We start from the raw sequence: 19,878 nt of genomic DNA, 5'->3' as shown, positions 1-19,878 counted from the left end.
GGGATCAACTTAGTTTAATATTAATATTAAAATCAGCTTTGAAGACAAAAAGACATTACAAAAAGAGGAAGCATCTACTTTAGGGGTATTTGTAGGAGGGAAGATGGAGGCTTTCTTCCATTTAAAACTAAGCAGTGCAGAAAGAATGCTGGATAACTCATTTTATTAAATGAAAAGCAGCTTAAGTTCCCCTCACCAAAAAAAAAAAAAAATGTGCTCCTGGATCATATGACAGGGAACAGAGACAGACATGCCAAGTACAAAAAAAAGCTCACCGAAATCAAGATCAAGATAACATTTATTTTTTTAAAGTCAGCACGATGCTTCTCAGGAAATACCAGATTAGTTGGTCAGAGAACAAAATCAGACAATTAATTATTGCCATTTTGAGGCTACTTCTTCATGTCGGGGGGGGAGGGGGGAAGGGGAAATAACTCGCTGATATTTCCATTTCTGTTATCTCCAAAGAAATTGTTAGGTAAACCAGAAAGTTACAATATGCCAATAAAACTCAATTGACTTTAAATGATCATTCTTATTGCTAAGATATCTATATCTTATTAATGATAGAGAAACAGATTTTGGTTAAAACTACCAAAGATGCAATATTGATATCTAGTATTAAATCAAATAAAATGCAGACATATTATTATTATTCTAATAATTCAAGAAGGTATTTTAAAAAGCATCATTAAAATATCTCTCACATAGAGGGAAAGAAAATAGTCATTTTATGCAAGTAATAAAATTACATTTTTAATGCTATATTAAAATACATAGGATGGGGTCTAGGCAAATTTTTAAAATAAGATAATAAACTTGGAGCTGGCAGATACAATAAAGACCATCTTGTTTAACTGCCTTCATTTTTTTGGTTAAACTGAAGACTAAATAGTTTTAGTAACACACTCAGGGTCAGACAGGTCATAAATGGTAGAGGCAGAATACAAAACCAAATACAAATCTAGTGTTCTTTCTCCTGCTGTGAAAAAAAAGAATTAACTCAAATATTTATAAATATGACAGATATTCTCTTTTTTATAAACACTACACTTTAAGATTTGTTCAGCAGCCCTTGGTCCCCTTTTTAGTCATCCCATTCGTCTATTTCTGTGTCAGGTTTTCACCTCTCCCAAACACTCAGAGCCTTCAAGGAACCCTCTTGTTTCTGAATTATACATTCTTCTACCCTAGCCAACTATACTAATGATTGTTTCCTGTTCATGCTCTTCATATACCTAGAGTTTACTAAAAGTGTATCACCTTCCCTCAGCAACTTGCTAGGTTATTGGACAAATAAATAGATCAATTAAGTTGGGGGTAATTATAATCCACTCCATATAAAATGGTCATATTTTAATAGATGTCTATAATTCTTTAATCCAAAATAATAATCTTTAACATTTCAGGGTATATGCAAACCTGGTAAGGAGTAAGAATGGGACAACTGGGGCTTTGCTTCAGAATGTCATCATTTGTAACATTTTCATTTGGCATAATAGAAACAATTGAGTTTAAGCACTTAGCAAGAATAATTAGTTAACAAAAGTTAATTAAAGGTATATTAGATTCCATGTGTCCCAGGCCCCAAAATGTCTCCTTATGACCATGGAATGGGAATTATTTTGGCATAGATGAGGACTGGGAGTGGCATTTGCATGGAAGTAGGTGGAGACATATAGAGCTGACATTGAAATTCTAGTGTCAAGAAGAAATTCAGGCCTAGTTTGTTTGTTTGTTTAATTTCCTTTAGTTTACAAAAATAAGTTAATTAATAAACATGAACTGTGAGGCCAAAAGTTAAACTTACTATTGGAATATCCTGAGTCAGTGGTTCAAATGCTGGAGTTTCAAATTGAAATTTGGCCTCTGGACAGTCTGAATTCACTACACACTCAATGGAAAAGAGCCGAATATCATGTGACGACCTCAGCAAAATATAACAAGGATATCGTCCAGCAGTGAGAGGAACAAATCTTAAAGGAAGTAAAGCATAGTCTATCAAAAAAAAAAGAGAAAGAATACATCAAATTCATAAATATATGAAATTTAAAACCTACTTAAAAACCTACAATTTTTTTAAAATACATAAAATATAGAAATAATTTACCTAAGCATAGAGTATATGAAATAAATTATGAACCTGATTTCTAGGTATAAAAGGAAAGACCTAAAACTTTAACAGAATTTTGAAACATGAAAACCATTTTGTTGCTGTTCAGTTATCAGTCATGTCTGACTCTTGATAAATCTATGGACCATACAGTTGATGAGGTTTCTTGCAAAGATAAAGTAGTGAGTGGTTTGCTATTTCCTTCTCCCGTCTGCTGCTCTTAGCTTCTTCTTGCTGCCTGCTACTATTGTTCTTGTTTTTAACTCCACATATTTATTTTTGTTTTCTTATTTTTTCCCTTTTTTTTTCTGGAGTAATTTCATAGTTGCTCTATTTGTTTACTTTTCTCGTGTTTCTATTACCTGTTTGCAAGCTGAATAATCTGCTCACGTTTATTTTGTTGTTTTTTAGAATGCTTTATATGCCTCTCTTTAACTGAATGCCCATCTGTTTTCATTGATGAGTGGGCCCAGGTTTGAAGGATGTCTTGAGCTCCTTTACTCATTGGAACATTATTGTATTCCACTCTACATTTCCTGATGGTATAGAATAATCATGTGCTATGAAAATTTTTTTTTTAATTTTTTTGGATGTTTTTCTCCTGGTCACTTGCAGAATTTGTTGCCATTAGAATTGATCGATTTAATTATTCTTTAACTGAAGTTTGCATAGTAGTAGAATTGTTTCTTTTATGAATATCTATGTATTCTTTGACTAAATCTGTTTTCTGTATTCAAATATTCTGGAGAGATTACTTGTGTTATTTTTTTTTTCCTTATGGTGTTCAGAAATTTTTGTTTGTTTTATTTTATTTTGTTTGATTTTATATTCTTCTGAGGGGAACTATGCTCCTTAAATTGTCTCTACACATCCTGTTTTCAGAATCAATATTTTGATCTTGTTTTTTGAGACTTGTTATTTTAATATTATTCCTTTTTTAGTCTTTTCCTCTATATTGTCTTTTATTTCATGTATTTTTATTCCCAATCAGTTGCTCTTAATTGTGTATCTTTGGAGATGTTCACTACCCTGGATTCATGTTTTTCTGTACTGCCAAATTTTTCTTTTGTGCAGGCTTCAAATTATTCTTTCATGATTCTTATTTTCTCTTGAACCATCTGGAAACATCTTACTATAGTTCCATGGTCTCTTAGAAACTTACAGTGTCCTCTACTTAGTCATCATGTGTTGATTCAATTTTCTTTTACTTGAAATATTTATTCACAGATGCTTGCATTATTTTAGATGTATTGGACATCATCTCCCCTTCTGCTTTTATATCTTCTCTACTTATATTTCTATGTGTGCTCAAAGTTTTTAACTATTTTCTTCCTTCTAAGAGCTTTGATTATTAATAAATTGTTTTTATTTATAACCTTCCTACTACTCACTTTTTAATTCCTAACCCATGGTGGCAGACACCCCAAGTCCACACTTCAGAGTAATCTCAGTTTCCTCCCACATGGGGATTTTTTTTTTAATTTTCCTCAGTCCCCACCATAATGTGACTTCTGTGGGGGAAAGAGCTGACCTCAGCTGGCTGACAGTCCACTTTTGTTCAGATCTAGCACATTCCCAGATATGTGCTGGGGCCATTCCCCCATTTCCTCAATTCTTAATTCTTTGGCTGTTTTTTCTATAGTGCACCATGTTGTCTTCCAGGTCATAGTATGCTTCAGTTTTCCTATGTCTATACTTCCTAGGGGCAGAGGGTAAGGCAAAAAGTGAACAGAGTTGGTCAACTGCCTGTTGCTATAGAATTGTGAGGTAAGGACAGGGGCAGGGTGTGCTGGCAGATACTTCAAGAACAACAACAAAATTGCTAAGTGCATCCCAGAGCACCAGCCTATGGGTTCCTTTGTGCAGCCTTGACAGAGAGTTGAGGTGAGTTGGGCAAGGGGTCATGAGAGAGTTTGGTTTAGAGATTAGCCTTTTCTGCTGGTAATTCATCAGGTTGTTCTCTTATTAGATTTTTTAGTTTATTGACCTGGGGGCATAGTAAAAATAACTTTACCTCTTCCATATAAGTCTTTTATTAAAGAGTTTTGAAAATTCATAACTATAAAAGAAAATATCATTATGTTTGTTTAGTGATCAAGAAAAGGTGACTAAAAGTTCAAGGGGCATTGTTATCCAGATAAATGTAAGAAAAATCATGCTTGAAATTGCTATGAGTGAGATATTTGTGGTGTTAAAACCTCAAACCTAGAATTCTATCACAGAGTTCTATAAATTCATTTACATTCTCACCAGAAATATAAATAAATAAATTTATTCTTGGTAGGAGATCAAGGAAATATATTACTTGTTCCTTGCCATAATATGATCTCAGGAAGCAAAGAAGCATGTGGAGGTAAAGTGAAGGAAGAACAACAAAGCTATTTTTAATTTTCATCACAAACTCCACATAATAGTGCTTTTCCATGATGAGTTGATCTCAGGAAAACAGTGTGTAGTCATGAAAATGGAATATAAGCACAAGCAGTTAATAATATCAATAATATTATTATCAAAGTTAAAGTGCCTAAGGAAAGCAAGTACATGACTCCCTTTGATATTAATTCAACTTTATGTGGAGTTCATAAATACAGCCACAAGAAAACAAATACAAACTTCATTTAATAATTCTACGACTTGAAGCCAGGGAAATGTGAAATATCACTTAATACCTCTTATGAAAAAAATCATTAGAAAAGCTTGTTCTGCTATTTAGAACACCATGTTCAATAATTGAAAATCTTCTTATATAGATATTCCTTCATATTTTCAAATGCTCAATACTCAAATTGATTTCTCATCCTATCAATGTGAACATTATTTCCAGATTATAACCTGTCCATGTCTGTTAATGTTATGCTATTCTAGATTATCTTCTCCTGTAAGTTCACAATAGGAGGCACAATCAATGTACTTGAGTCATTCCAATTTTTTTTGACATTGCAAAGAGAAATGTGGAGCAAACAAGCCATCACCATATGACCTGCCTGTACTCTTTTTTTTTTTATCATATGGCCATTTCCTTGAAGACATCCTTTTTTTACCCATTTCCTCTCAATAGCTACATATTTGTAATATGTTGCAACCTACTCACAACCCCTCCATGCCTTTCCATTACCTACCAGGTGATACTCATTTTCAATTCATCAGAGTATAGAGAACACTATGACTTGCAGCCTTAGAGCATGGATGAAAGGGATGACAACCATCTCTTGATTTGAAAATTAATCATGTTCTAAGACAGTTGGCTTTAAATCAAAATTATATACTGAACTCAATTTTTCATTGCTGTTGTCAGCTATTTTTTTGTAAGTTGTGTCTAACTCTTCATGGGATTTTCTTGACAGAGATACTGCAGTGGTTTGACATTTCCTTCTCCAATTCATTTAATACATGAGTGAACTAAGGCAAACAGAGTTAGGTGACTTTCCCAGGCTGAGCTAGCTAGTAAGTGCCTGAAACTGGATTTGAACTCAGGAAGATGAGTCTTCCTAACTCCAGACCTGCCACTCTTTCCACTGCAGCACCTAGCCACCCTGATTTTTCATTAGCTTTCATTAAAAATTTGAATGTGAGTTCTACCAGAAGACATTTAAAAGAGAATAGGCCTAGAGGAATGGGATTAAGGACAAGGTACATTGCAATGCAATCTACTAGGAATTTAATCTTTTAGATACTAATTTCTTTCATTTAACCATTTTTATCATAGTAAATATTGACAAAATGGAAATATGACCTACTTGACTAGAAGCTGGTCACCATAAAAAATATCTTTTGATTCACTTGCAATTAAAAATTATTTTAAAAAAAAACACCTTAAATACTTCCCTTCAGATACACTATATACAATGACACCGGCCTCTTTGTTGTTCCTTACACAAGATACTCCATTTTCCAACTCTGCATTTGTATTGGCTGTCCCCCAGGCTGCAATTCTCTCTGTTCTCATCTCCATCTCCTGTTTTCCCTTGCTTCCTTTCTGCAAGAAGCCTTTCCTGGATCCCTCTTAGTAACAGGGCCTTCCTTCTGAGATGATCTCTAATTTATCCTATATGTACATTTATCTGTTTGTTATCTAGTTTTTTCCCATGTTTTGAGTTCCTTAAGGTTAGGGATTCTCTTTTACCTTCATTTCCCCAGCGTTTAGCACAGTGGCCAGAACATAGTAGGTACTTAGTGCTTGTTGACTTGATTTCTCATCCCCAATGAAGATTTTAGTTATATCGCAATATACTATTCTCAGGTTATTTTCCCAAAATAACCTTCAGAATGAAGTAAATATTTTTTGGAATTTATTTTTCAAGCAACTTGTATATATTTTTTCATTTGCTTTTAGAAGAAAAGATGCTGCTTTTGTATCTTTAGAGATTCATTGAGAATTACAAATTTATATTTTATTTCTTCATATTTTTTGATGATTCTAAATATAACAAGGAGGAGAATCAAGCAGATGAATAGGGAAAAGATAAAGTGGAGGATGGGAGAAGAACTGGAAAAGGAGGAAGAGGAAGAAAAGGTAAAAGGAAGAAGAAAAAGGAAGAGGAAGTATGTTATTAATTTCTGCAGCAATTCTATTTTATTAATTAGATATGAGGAATCTGATTTCCTACTTACAAAACTGATAAAATACTCAACATATTCCTTTAAATCATATTTTCATTTGAAAATCCCTATATATCAGCATACATTTATGATCGTCATCTTCAACCTTATGAAATTGTCAGGACATCTTATCAAGCCCCTCACTCTATTGGGGATAGGAAGAAGGAAAGAATCGGATCAGTGGATGCAGGAGATTAGTAAAAATTAATAGACTTGAGCAGTAGAGAAGAAACATGTGTACCATGGAGTATGAATGAGATTGGGCAAAAAGTGGCTATCTCATGTAGTATATGCCAGAGTTTTTCTGACAATTTCTGGGAAGATGTGAGAAGCAGCCTCCATATTGACAACTTTGTAAAAAGTGCTAATTCCTCAGTGGGTCTATAAAAGGAAATTATGTCTCCTTCTCTGCTCATATGCTGAGCATAGCAGGAGTCTTCCAGCCTCTCCACAGAGGTGTGGGAGCAGAACTAAAGACTTTCCTCCAGTTTGGCAAAAATGTTGAACTACCTGTCAAGCATATGTCAGTGAAACCTCTTATGTGGGCCGCTGTGAGGCTGAGTCTGGGAGTTGAGTCCCTTGCTATATTATTTATTTCTTTGACTGAGGTAGGAAAATGGGCATAGATTCTGAGATGGGCATATCCAGCTTTGGACATCCATCTTGCACTTTGATGTCTAGATATCATGATTTCTCAGTCTCTATGAGAGGGGGCTTTCTACTTTCACTGCAGTGTTTCTAGGGAACAAAAGGAACCACCAGCTAGAGAATGAAACTAACAGTGTGTCTCGCAGAGAAATATTTGGATAGTGTAGAAATGAAATGCCAGTTCAGCAGTCTCATAAACTATTTCATGTTTTGATGTTGAAGTCTCAATCTTCAGGGAAAATATATATGCCCACTCTCATGTCTACATATATCCCTAACCCATAAACAGTAAATCATCCCTTCTAACAAAAGAAAAAAGTAGTTAAGCTTGAATGAATCACATGAATGAAATCAGAATATATATATATATATATATACATATATTTGTATGTGTGTAATATTTCATACCCACAGGTCTTCACCTTTGTAAAGAAAACCACCTTTTATCATCTCTTCTCAATATCAAATGTTGTGCTAGTCATTCTAGTGTCCAGATTTATTTTTAATATCATTAAAGTAATAGAGTCTTGGATTCAGAGCTGGAAGGGACTTCAGAGGAAATATAATTAAAGCTTCTCATTTTATAAATATGCTAACTGAGAATAAGTGATTTGCTTGCTTTAAAATAAACAGCCTATTCTTTCTATTTACATTGTTTTAATCATTGGGCTGCTAGGTGGCCCAATGGATAGGGTGCCCAGCCTGGAGTCAGGAAGACTCCTCTTCCTGAGTTCAAATCCAGCCTGAGACACTTACTGGTTTTATAATGCTGGGCAAGTCACTTAACCCTACTTGCCTCAGTTTCCTCATCTGTACAATGAACTGGAGAAGGAAATGAAAAACCACTTTAGCATCTTTTTCAAGACAACCAAAAAAAGAAACAAGAAAGCAAGGAAGGAAGTGAAAATAAAAAATGAATAAATAAATGTATGAGTGAGCAAACAAATATATAAATAAATTAATAAATAAACAAATGAATAGCTGGATGGATGAATGAATAAACAAATAAACAAGTAAATAAATAAAAAGGTATGAAACCTTTCTCAAGTAATAGATTCACTGAAAATTTGAATGGACCAAATAGAGGATAATGAGATAACAAAGATTTAAAAAAAAATTTTTTTTTCAGTCTTTTCTTTTTCTGGTGAGGCAATTGAGGTTAAGTGACTTGCCCAGGGTCACACAGCTAGTAAGTGTTTAGTGTCTGAGGCTGGATTTGAACTCGGGTCCTCCTGACTCCAAGGCTAGTGCTCTATCCACTGTGCCACCTAGCTGCCCCTAAAATTTTAAAAATTGAAAAATAAAATAGAAGAAAATGTTAAAATAACAGACACAGAAAACAGATCAAGGTGAGATAACTTAAGAATCACTGACTACTGGAATGCTGTGATTAAAAAAAAGATCCTGGATATTATATTTCTGAAAGTTTCCAAGATTCCTTAGAACAAAATAGGAAAGTAAAAATAAAATCCATTAGTACCTCAACGTGAATACCCCCAGGAACATCATAGTCAAAATTCATAGCTTCAAACTATATATTCATACCTACATATATACACAATGCAACCTATATATGCACATGTGTATGTGTATATATACATATATGTATGTGTATGAATGAGTATGCATGTGTTTATATGTATGTATTATCTATGTGTATATATGTTGTGTGTGTATGCATATATACTTGAACTTGCCAGAGAGAAAGAGTTTAAGTAACAAAGAACTTCAGTCACTATAGCACAAGATTTAGCAGCCATCATTATAAAAGAGCAGAGAACATGGACTATGGTATTCCAAAAGGCAAAAGATATAGAACTACTACCAAGAATAACTTACCCAGAAAAACCAAGTACAATCTAACAGGTGGGGTAAAGGATTTTTAATGAATTTTAAAATTTTCACGCATTCTTAAGAAAAGAACATAAAGGTAATTAGAAACATAAAAAGGTATTAAAAGTAAGCAATCACAAAAGACATTATAAGTATAAAGAGTTTATATTCTAATGGTAAAGGAGTTGGATGATAAAGCATCCCCCCAAAATTGTAATTCTCTCAGAGAATGAAATAAGATGGAGGTTCTGTGAGTTAGTTTTGTTATATATTGATGATCTTAAAGAAAATAAATGGAGGAGAGAAAGGATACACTAGGGAAGAAAATGAGATAAATGAGAGGAACTGGAGCTCTGTTGAAAACCATTCAGAACCATGTGAATATAATTTGGGAATATATCTGAGAACCTTCCTTCTTCTTTTCAAAGTCCTGAGACTATCTAGCTGTCTGAATAGACAAGCAATTACTCCCACAAGCAATCAGAATGTTGTTATTTTTACTCCATCTGACTCAAGAGCAAATCTAATTTTAGAATAAATATTTCTCCTGGCACTAAAGACTTCAGACACTCTTCATCATCTGTTCATTGATTACTTTCATTCTGAGAGGAATTGGGGCAGTTTGCCTCATTAGACTCAATCATGGGATATAATTGTTTAATCAGAATTGGGAGTTCACTTAGGAATGGGGGGGGGAGGAAAACTATCTTCTTTGCATAAATAGATTTAAAATGTAAAATAGAATGAAAACTATTTAGGATAAGAGGAAAGGATAGGGAATTCAACAATAATTATTAGTTTCCTCAAAACCACAGAGAGAATTAAAAGCTATTTAGCAGTTGTGTTCAAATGCTCACGTAAGTACAAAGCTTTAGCAAAGACAACAGCATGATGTTCTACATAATTCTTGTGTCATAATGTTTTTTGTATTCCTAAAATACTCATCCCCTGCTTTCTGAGCATCAACTAGCTAAAGTACATAAAGCACCAACTTCATTAGTTCATAGGTCCCTGTAATGGGAGGGAAACTTCCCATAGACCACTTACCCCAGACATTCTAACGTACCACTTAAAAAACATCTTAGAATTAGTGGAAAAACTAGCTGTGCTTGCAACGTCAGATAATAAGGCAGCATCTTTTTAAAAATAAGTACTAAATATGTTTATTAATTGATGCTAGAACCTATGGTAATTAAGATACATTTTGAGTTAATGGCATCAATACCTGAATGACAAAAATTCAGGACAAGTACAAAAAGCACATAAAATATATATATTTAGCAGATATCTTGAGAATATGGTCAAGAAAGAGAGAAAATAAAACTGTAGGGGGAGAGCAAATAATGTTCACATATATCTACCAAAGCAGCTACTACAGAGAGTAGGAGATACAGTTCCTTGGGGGGGGGGGGTAAAGCATAGTAAACTGTTGGATTGGGAGTTGGTATAGCCATTCTGAAAAGCAATTTAGGATTATACTCCAAAAGTTATTGGATTATGTTTATAAGCTTTTTCCAGTAATATTACTAATGGCCTCACACATAAAAGAGATCAAAGAAAGAGGGAAAAGAACCATTTATACAAAAATATTTATAAGAACCTTTTGTAATAGCAAGGTAAAAACAAAGGGAGTCAATTAGGGAATCATTGAACAATTTTTGGCACATCAATGTAAGAGAATGTTATTGTGTCAAAAGAAATAATGAAAGGGATAGTTTCAGAAAAGCCTGGGAAGGCATGTATAAAGAGAGCAGTTCCAGGGCACGAAAATCTATACAACACTGTAAAGACAAAACAACTTTAAAAGATAAGTACTCTGATTGACCACAGTTCCAGAAGATGGATAATGAAGCATACTATTTACTTCCTAACAGCAAGGTGACAGAGTCAAGATGCAGAATGAGAAATACATTTTTTAAAACAACCAATTTGGAAATTGTTTTTAATATTCTTTTATTGATTATTTATTTGTTAGAAGGATTTGGGGGGAGCAGGGAGGACTGAAGGTGAATAGAAAGAAAAAAAAATGCCTGTTAATTGAAAAACAAAACAATAATTCACAAAAGCCAACACCCAAGATGAGGTGATTGTATTTTTAGCAATAAAATTCATGACCTTGAATTTTAATAACAAATGTACAAAGTATTATTTTAGGTGTATATAATGATCTATATTAAATGATATACATATAAAACATATACATTATGTTGTGTGATGTGTATTATAGACAAGAAAATGTATATAATGCAATGTATTGCATATAATGTATATGTATATCTATGTATGTATATGGATCTTTTCCTTTATTTTGCCAGATTCTACTTTCTGAGGTAGAAAAAACATGTAATACTGGATGGATATAAAAATAAGATATGCAATAATACCTCTTGATATGCCTGAGTAATTACATCTCTGAGAGATTAGAATTGAAGTTAGGAAGGCCTTGGTTCAAATGTTACCTCAGAAATTTGCTAGCTAAGTGAAACTGGGCAATCATTAAATTTATCTGAGCCTCAGGTTTCTCATCTGTAAAATGTCAATAATAATTGCACCTATCTCAGAGAGTTGTTGCAGGGATCAAAGGTAATAATATGTAAAAACACTTTGCAAACCTTAGAATCTATGTAAACAAGAAGTTGTCATAGTTGTAAAGATTCTCTTAATGTTCTTAAAACATTATTACTGTTACAGGATATAACATTCTCTTAATATTTCTCATTTCACTTTTCATTATTTCATGGAAGTCTTTTCATGTTTTCCTAAGATCATCAAGCTCATGATTTCTTATGTCACAGTAGCATTCCATCATGACCATATACCACAACGTGTTCAGCTATTCCCCAATATATGGGTATCCTTGCAATTTCCACATCTTTGCTACCACAAGGAGAGTTGTTGCAATGTTTTAGAACATATAGGTTGTTTTCCTTTTCCCTTAATCATCTTGAGAAACAGACCTAGTAATGGTGTTACAGCGTCAAAGGATATAGGTGGTTTAATAAGTCTTTGGGCACAATTCCACATTGCTCTCCATCACAGTTCTACCTACAGTGAATTAGTGTCCCAATTTTTCCACATCCCCTCCAGCATTTATTACTTTCCTCTTCTATCATTTTAGCCAATCTGATAGGTGTAAAATGATATCTCAAGGTTGTTTTAATTTGCATTTACCTAATCAAAAATAATTGAGAGCATCTTTTCATATCACTATAAAATATTTTGATTTTTTTCATTGGAACACTGACTGTCCAGATAATTTATCAATTGGGAAATGCCATATTCTTAGAAATTTGACAAAGTTCTTTATATATTTGAAATATGAGCCCTTTATCTTAGAACCTGTCTATAATTTTTTTCCCATTTTCTGTTCTCATTATCTTGGCTACATTTGTAGTACATTTGACTATTATAAATACCCAAATAAACTGCAAAAGACAAATGAAAGAAAATAGTATCTGCATTCAGAGAAAGAATTGATAAACAGAATCATGGATAGAATGGTTTTATATGTACATATATATATATATATATGCACATACATACACACACATAGTATGTTTGTATAATGGTAGCCATCTCTAGGGCATTGTGGGGGGTATGAAAGGAGGGGAACAGAAAGTTACATGATAACTTTGCTGCAAAAGAACAGAAAGTTGTACATAATAGATTTGCAATTTCATGAAAATCATCTCTTCTTTCTATTCTATGTTACAGAAATGTTTGTTTCATTTTTAAATATCAGAATAAAATAAATATATTTATATATATTTTAAATCTCTCATTGTTTTCAAGATTGGGTCACCTTCAATAAAGATATCCTCAGGGTCTATTTTCTCTGATCTAGTGTTTCAATTTTTTCATCTATAAAATAGTGATAATAGTCATTTAAATGAATAATAGAAAAATAACATTCAATAACCGGTATGACTGTGCTTTGGGAAAGGTGTAAAATGGCAAAGAAATATGAAATACATTTCTTCTTAGATTAAAATTATTCTATTCTTTATAAAATCTACAAAATTGTAACAATATAGAAAAAAGCTGTATGATTAGCATATAGTTTGGGGGCATGTCTTGGAAGAAAAATAAATGTTAGGTAAGACTTTCTCCCACAACTATTTCAAAATCTCTATAAATGATTTAACCCCTGATTGACTAATGAAAACGGAGAAAAAAATAATGCTTTGCTAGTAATTATGTCTCTGAGAAAATCAGAATTATTATATGAAGTCAACAAAATAAAATAATAAACTAAGTGTCAGAATAATAAACCAAGACCTGCAATTCAAATACCTAACAAATTTCAAGAATGCTTAAAGACCATGTAGTGCACACTCTGCCTTCTTAAAGTTAGAGAGTGATAGATAAACAAGGCTTTTTAAAAATTGATGAAACTTTGGCTTTATTCTTAATTAATAACAATTACAATAACAAAGCAATTGTGTTTCTGTGAGATATAGACTTTAAAATGTGATGGTTTGTTTTGGCCTCAGGATTCTAAGACAGGTCAGACTCCATTTGGAGTTTGGTTATCCTTGTACAAGAATTGGAGTAAAGGAAGATAAACATAAGGTTTAGATATAGCTGATATAAGGGCATATTCTAAAATGACACTACTCATGTCAAGAAGGAAAAATACTTATTTTCTTTCTCTGCCACCATATTGCCAACTCAATTCCTCAGCAAAATCCTGAGGCTTCTTCCCCTCTCCTCTTTTGTAGTATCCCTTTCCTTGTACTAAAAACCCTTTAAAGGTAATGGTTGAATTTATGTATTGATGAATGTCTCATGTGACGTTTTTTTGAGAATTTTTTTTAATTTTTAGTGAGGCACTTGGGGTTAAGTGACTTGCCCAGGGTCACATAACTAGTAAGTGTTAAGTGTCTGAGGCCAGATTTGAACTCAGGTACTCCTGACTCCAGGGCCGGTGCTCTATCCACTGTGCCACCTAGCTGCCCCAAGATTTTTTTTGTGTGTGTGTGTGTGTGTGTGTGTTTTTTTTGTGAGGCAATTGGGGTTAAGTGACTTGCCCAGGGTCACACAGCTAGTAAGTGTTAAGTGTCTGAGGCCAGATTTGAACTCAGGTACTCCTGACTCCAGGGCCGGTGCTCTATCCACTGTGCCACCTAGCTGCCCCCCCAAGATTTTTTTAAAGGACAAAAATCAAAATTTGTTCAGGTTAAGGAATCCAAGGAAAGCTCTTACACCCAGAACTTTGATACTGAACAATGGAATGAATACGTTTATTAAATATAAACTAATCATGGAAGCATGCGACTAAAGTCTATTCAGGTATTATCTTTTTTAAATAAAAAAATTACATTGGTGCATATGCCTTCTTAAGATATCATGTGAGGGGTCAGCTAGGTGGTACAGTGGATAAAGCACCAGCCCTGGATTCAGGAGGACCTGAGTTCAAATAAGGCCTTAGATACTTGACACTTACTAGCTGTGTGACCCTGGGCAAGTCATTTAATTTTCATTGCCCCACCCCCAAATAATACTTGTAAAAAAAAAAGATATCATTTAGCACTGTTAGGACTGCAGTTGTATCTATGCATGGACATACCTACTACAGACACCAAGAAGAACCATATCTAGAGACAGAAAATGCAGGCTTTGGGCAGAGTACTTTTTTTTTTATTTTAATTTTTTTTACATGGCAATGACTTGCCCAGGGTCACACAGCTAGTAAGTGTCAATTGTCTGAGGCTGGATTTGAACTCAGGACCTCCTGAATCCATGGCTGGTGCTTTATCCACTGCTCCACCTAGCTGCCCCTTGGGCAGAGTACTTTCACCATTCCTCTCCTTACCCCTGAGGAGCTTTGACCTGACTTTGGAAATTGAGGGCTTGATGACTGACTGACAAACTATCCATGATCTGGCCTTTAAAATTTTGGGAAGAAGGGGAAAGAAAGGAACCTTTGAGCTGTAAGAGGCAGAAGGTAGGGCTGGGGAGGGAAGCCTCTGTGGGATCATGAACACTGTGAAACAAAACTTGTGTGGATGAATTTTATGGTTGAGGCATTTGGAGACAGATCTTTCACTCCTAAAATCTATTGAGCCTGCAGATGGAACCTAGTGATTTTTTATTCTTTTCCCCTTTCTTTTCCCTTCCTGTTTCTCCCCAGAGAAAACAAGCTCATCACTCTGAGTCTTATCCTTCAGCCTCCCACCCTGTCTCCCCAAGAGAGGCTTATTTTTGTTCACAAAAAGTTTATTTACATTTAAGTGTTTAAACATTTACTTTTTCTCTTAAATAGGCATATTTGAAAGAAAGGGGAAAAAAAGCTGTTAACCACCTGCACCACTAAGTGGTGTGTATTATTGTTAGACTACAGCACCGTATGGTGACTGGGACACCTGGGATAGAGACAGAGAGAGAGACAGTAAGAGACAGAAACCGATAGAGACAGCAAGAGACAGAGAGAAAGAGACAGTGACAGAGAGAAAAAGAGACAATGACAGAGAGGCAGAGACAGAGAAACAGAGACAGAAAGACAGAGATAGAGAAGTAGAGACAGAGACAGAGGGGAAAGATATTTTAAACTGTGGTATTTTATTCCTGGGCATGTCTAGTTATAAGCTTAAAGAAAAAGAGTTAACTGATATACCTTTCTACTTCCCAGGGCAGAGAAAGTACCTTTACTGGGATTTTTCAAGGCAAATTAACAAGAAGCAGTGACTGGTATTTAGCTAAGCAGCTGGGATCGCACTGAAGTAGGCATCCACCATTTTTTCTTATCTTTGCCAAGGAAAGATAATGTTTTAGAGAGGGAGGGGCCAAGGGAGTGGCTGGAGAAAAAAATCATACCTCAAGTGGAAGAATAATCCAGCCCATAAAGATCTGCCTGCCTTCCTACTGGACAACCAGCTCAGCACATCTAACTTAAATTTCAGTTTAAGAGGGAAAAATGTTATCCAGCAAAGTAGCTATATAGTATACTTCTCATACAATAAAAAATATTTTTTTACTGCTAAAATTTGAGTTCTGTCTCTATTTACTGGGCACCAATATTATAGAATCCCAAAATCATAAAACTGAAAGTGACCTTAGAATTTATTCAATCTAAACCCTTCATTTAACATATAAAGAAAGTAAAGCCCAGAGAAATTAGCTGACTTACTCAAGGTGACATAGCGTCTGAAATGGCAATATAGTTGTCATCACAGAAATATCTTCTCTAAGTTCAAATTTAATTACATGTACATAGGATAAATTCCAATGAAATGGCATTCTACATATTGAATTGTCACATACAGAACGATACTAATATAATAATCAATTGCTCCTAAGCTATCATACTTATTTATACATCTGAGTAAAGCAGCCATGGGAAAAATATGTACCTTTGGACATTCATAATCCCCCTTGAATCAAAATTCAATCTATTAGTTCTATTAGTGTCAGCTCTTCAGTAAAATTTCCCTATTATGTAATTCAAACAATAAATCCAACATCTGATAGGTAAAGGCTACCTGTGAAAATGAAAATGTGATTTGAGCTTATATGTAGTAAAGTTTCAAATTATAGGTCACATCCCAAAATATCAAAAGGGTATCATCTTCCTGGAAAATAGTCACAGGCTATTGATATGTGATAAGATAATCATAAAAGAAGAGAGAATAAATAAATGCCACAGTTATTTAATCAGAAAACTTATTCTGAGAAATACTGTTTCACAGTCTGCATGGTTTCTGAGATTCTGTGTAAAGGTCAACAGAAAATCAGTGTACCGAAAAACTATGAGCTGTGGAAAGGTAACACATTTATTGTGCTTTGCAAGCCTTAAAGTACTCTATAATTGCTAATTGTTATTATTATTGTTGCTGTTATTAATATTAATTATGACTCAGCAAAGGACTAAGGACCACAACAAAATGCCAATATACATCGTCATGTGGAGAAGAACAGGGTGGGAAGCTTGACTTTTATTAGAAGTCTGGAAAGAATGGCCATACACAAATGAAATGTTCTTCAAAAGGGAAGGGGACCTTGGTACTTCCAAGGTGGAAATCTGTAGGACTAGCATCAGGGAAACAGACGTAGAGCCCAGGAAAGGGACTGTCCTCGTTCCAGGAAGCAATGGCAATGATTTTATCTGAAATTTCTACTGGTTCTTTGCTATGTGGATTCTTGGGACTTCATACTCCCTGACTTTTTTATAAGTTTTGGTCTTAGAGGACTAAGTGACAAAAACTATTCATATTTGTGATTTAATTTAAAATAACAATAATTTTAAATGCTTTGGGGATTTTCTGAAAATATTTCCTATTATCTATGTCAACAAAATAATGCACATTCTGTCCTCAGTTTGTTTAGATCCTTTCTTTGTTAATTGAGTATTTGCTCTAATTAGAAACAATTCTATATAGTCAGAATACTAGCAGAATATACCATATGATGGGTGTCAAATCAATATCTGCACATTTTAATTCTGTATGCAGCCAAAGATGAAGCATACAGAAAGATAGTGTGAAGCTGTGACAGCGATCACCAACAAAAGATCACTCCTCACTCTTCAAACCATGAGTTTGATTCTAAGGTATTTGACTTTGGATTTCTCCCTATACCAGAGGAATAGAATGAATAACTAAGATGAAGCTCAGCAAGAGGTTAGGTGTGTTCTATCTGTGTGAGTTGCACCTGGGATGTATGCAGGTAGCAACACACAGGCTCATGTCTACTGACTCAGCCTTTCTGGGAAAGATCTAAAAATATTCCTGGAATGGATGGCCTCAGAGAATATCCCAATGGTATTATCACTGTATCTAATAACCTCTATGCATCACACATGATGGTAGTATAAAAGAATAGTAAGGTATTGATATTTGTAGTATACTGGTCTTTAAACCAGAGAACAGAAGTAGAATAATACAACATATATCAAGGATTCAAGATACCCTGTTAGGCAGCCAATGATTTTTGTCTACTGGATTTACACAGTGGTTATTAGCAGATTCCTAGAGCAGCTAAAGCTCCTTCTCTGTCTAGACAGATTTTAGTGGTTCTAACATATGGCAGAACATTCTCAAGGGCATCTCCTATCTTCCAAAGAATGATGGAGAAATTCGTTGGTGACATGAATTATCTTCAAGTATTTATTTACCTTCATGACATTATTGTCTTTGAGGAGACTGAGGAGGAAAGATGCATGAAAGTGTAGCACCTGCTAGAGGAAAATGGCATGATGCTTTAACTTGACAAGGAGCAGTTCTGTAGAGTCTCTGTCACAACCTGGTATGAACACTGACCCAGAGAAGATGGAAGTGCTCCCATCATGGCCAAGACCAGAAATCTTTCAACATCTGAAAACTTTTCTCAGATTTCGAAGTTACTGTTGAACTTTTGTTTAAAACTACACTGTTGGGGGACACCTAGGTGGCACAGTGGATAGAGCACTGGCTCTGGATTCAGGAGGACCTGAGTTCAAATCTGGCCTCAGACACTTAACACTTACTAGCTGTGTGACCCTGGACAAGTCAACTAACCCCAATTGCCTCACCAAAAAAAAAAGAAAGAAAGAAAGAAAGAAAATTAAAAACTACACTGTTGGCCAGAAGAGCGGGGAAGGGAACTTGCTGTGGTTTCCTGCTTCAGCAGTGCTTGAATGGAACCTGCTGCTCCATTCCCGGAGAAAGCCGCCCTTTGCCACCTCTCCACCTTCACCTCCACTAACCAATACTTCTCTGTCCTAGCAGCAGTTGTCCACCTCAGCCTCCCTGGCTGCTATCCCTGCTGCCCCAGCCTCAGCCCCAGCTGCCTCCTCCCTCCGCCTCCTCGTCTAAGCCTCCTCCACCATCTCCGCCACTCTGACAACCTTGTCTCCCTCTCAGGTGTGACACAACTACCACCAGGACTCTGAGGCTGCCATCAACTGGCGGTTCAACCTGGCGCTCTACACCTCCTACATCTACCGGTTTATGTCTTACTACTTTGAACTGAGATGACATGGCCCTGCATAACTTTGCTAAGTATTTCCTACACCATTCCCACAAGGAGCAGGAGCATGCTGAGAAGCTGATGAAACTGCAGAACCAATGCAGTGGCCGCATCTTCCTGCAAGACATCAAGAAACCAGATAGCAGGGCAGCTAGGTGGCGCAGTGGATAGAGCACCAGCCCTGGAGTCAGGAGTACCTGAGTTCAAATCCGGTCTCAGACACTTAACACTTAATAGCTGTGTGACCCTGAAGAAGTCACTTAACCCCAATTGTCTCAAAAAAAAAAAAGAAAGAAAGAAAGAAACCAGATAGTGATGACTGGGAGAGCAGATTGAACACAACAGAGTGTGCTCTGCACTTGGAAAAAAAATGTCAATTAGTCATTACTTTACCTGTTTGTTCAGGTAGTTACAAGTTACCAGCTTGTAACTGACAAAAACAACCCCCATTTATGTGATTTCATTGAAACCCACTACCTGAACAAATAGGTAAAGTCCATCAAACAACCTGGTGATCATGTAAGCAACCTGTGCAAAATGGGGGCCCCAATTCTGGTGTGGCAGAATATCTTTTTGACAAGCACACCCTTTGAGACAATGACAACAAGAGCTAAGCCACACCTGGCTTCCCCCAACTGGGAACTGTGGGTGCCACTCCTCCTGTCTTTCAGTGCATGCGTATTTTGGTTATCTGACCTTTTCATAAACCGTACCAAAAAACTACCAATAAAGTGAGTTGG

The 19,878-nt window shown here is 35.2% G+C and overlaps 1 protein-coding gene across 1 annotated transcript in view; it reads right to left on the bottom strand.

Moving 5' to 3' along the window:
* Positions 1-19,878, bottom strand: part of CFAP47 (cilia and flagella associated protein 47) — an 849,402-nt gene that overhangs the window by 443,041 nt on the left and 386,483 nt on the right. The window contains 1 exon segment of the mRNA XM_043993472.1: positions 1,811-1,998. Within this exon segment, the coding sequence (XP_043849407.1) occupies positions 1,811-1,998 (188 nt within the window).

This window comes from Dromiciops gliroides, chromosome 3 (genome assembly GCF_019393635.1).
Source record: "Dromiciops gliroides isolate mDroGli1 chromosome 3, mDroGli1.pri, whole genome shotgun sequence".
In the NCBI taxonomy this organism is placed as follows: Eukaryota; Metazoa; Chordata; class Mammalia; order Microbiotheria; family Microbiotheriidae; genus Dromiciops; species Dromiciops gliroides.
This window is presented reverse-complemented; position numbering and strand designations above follow the sequence as displayed.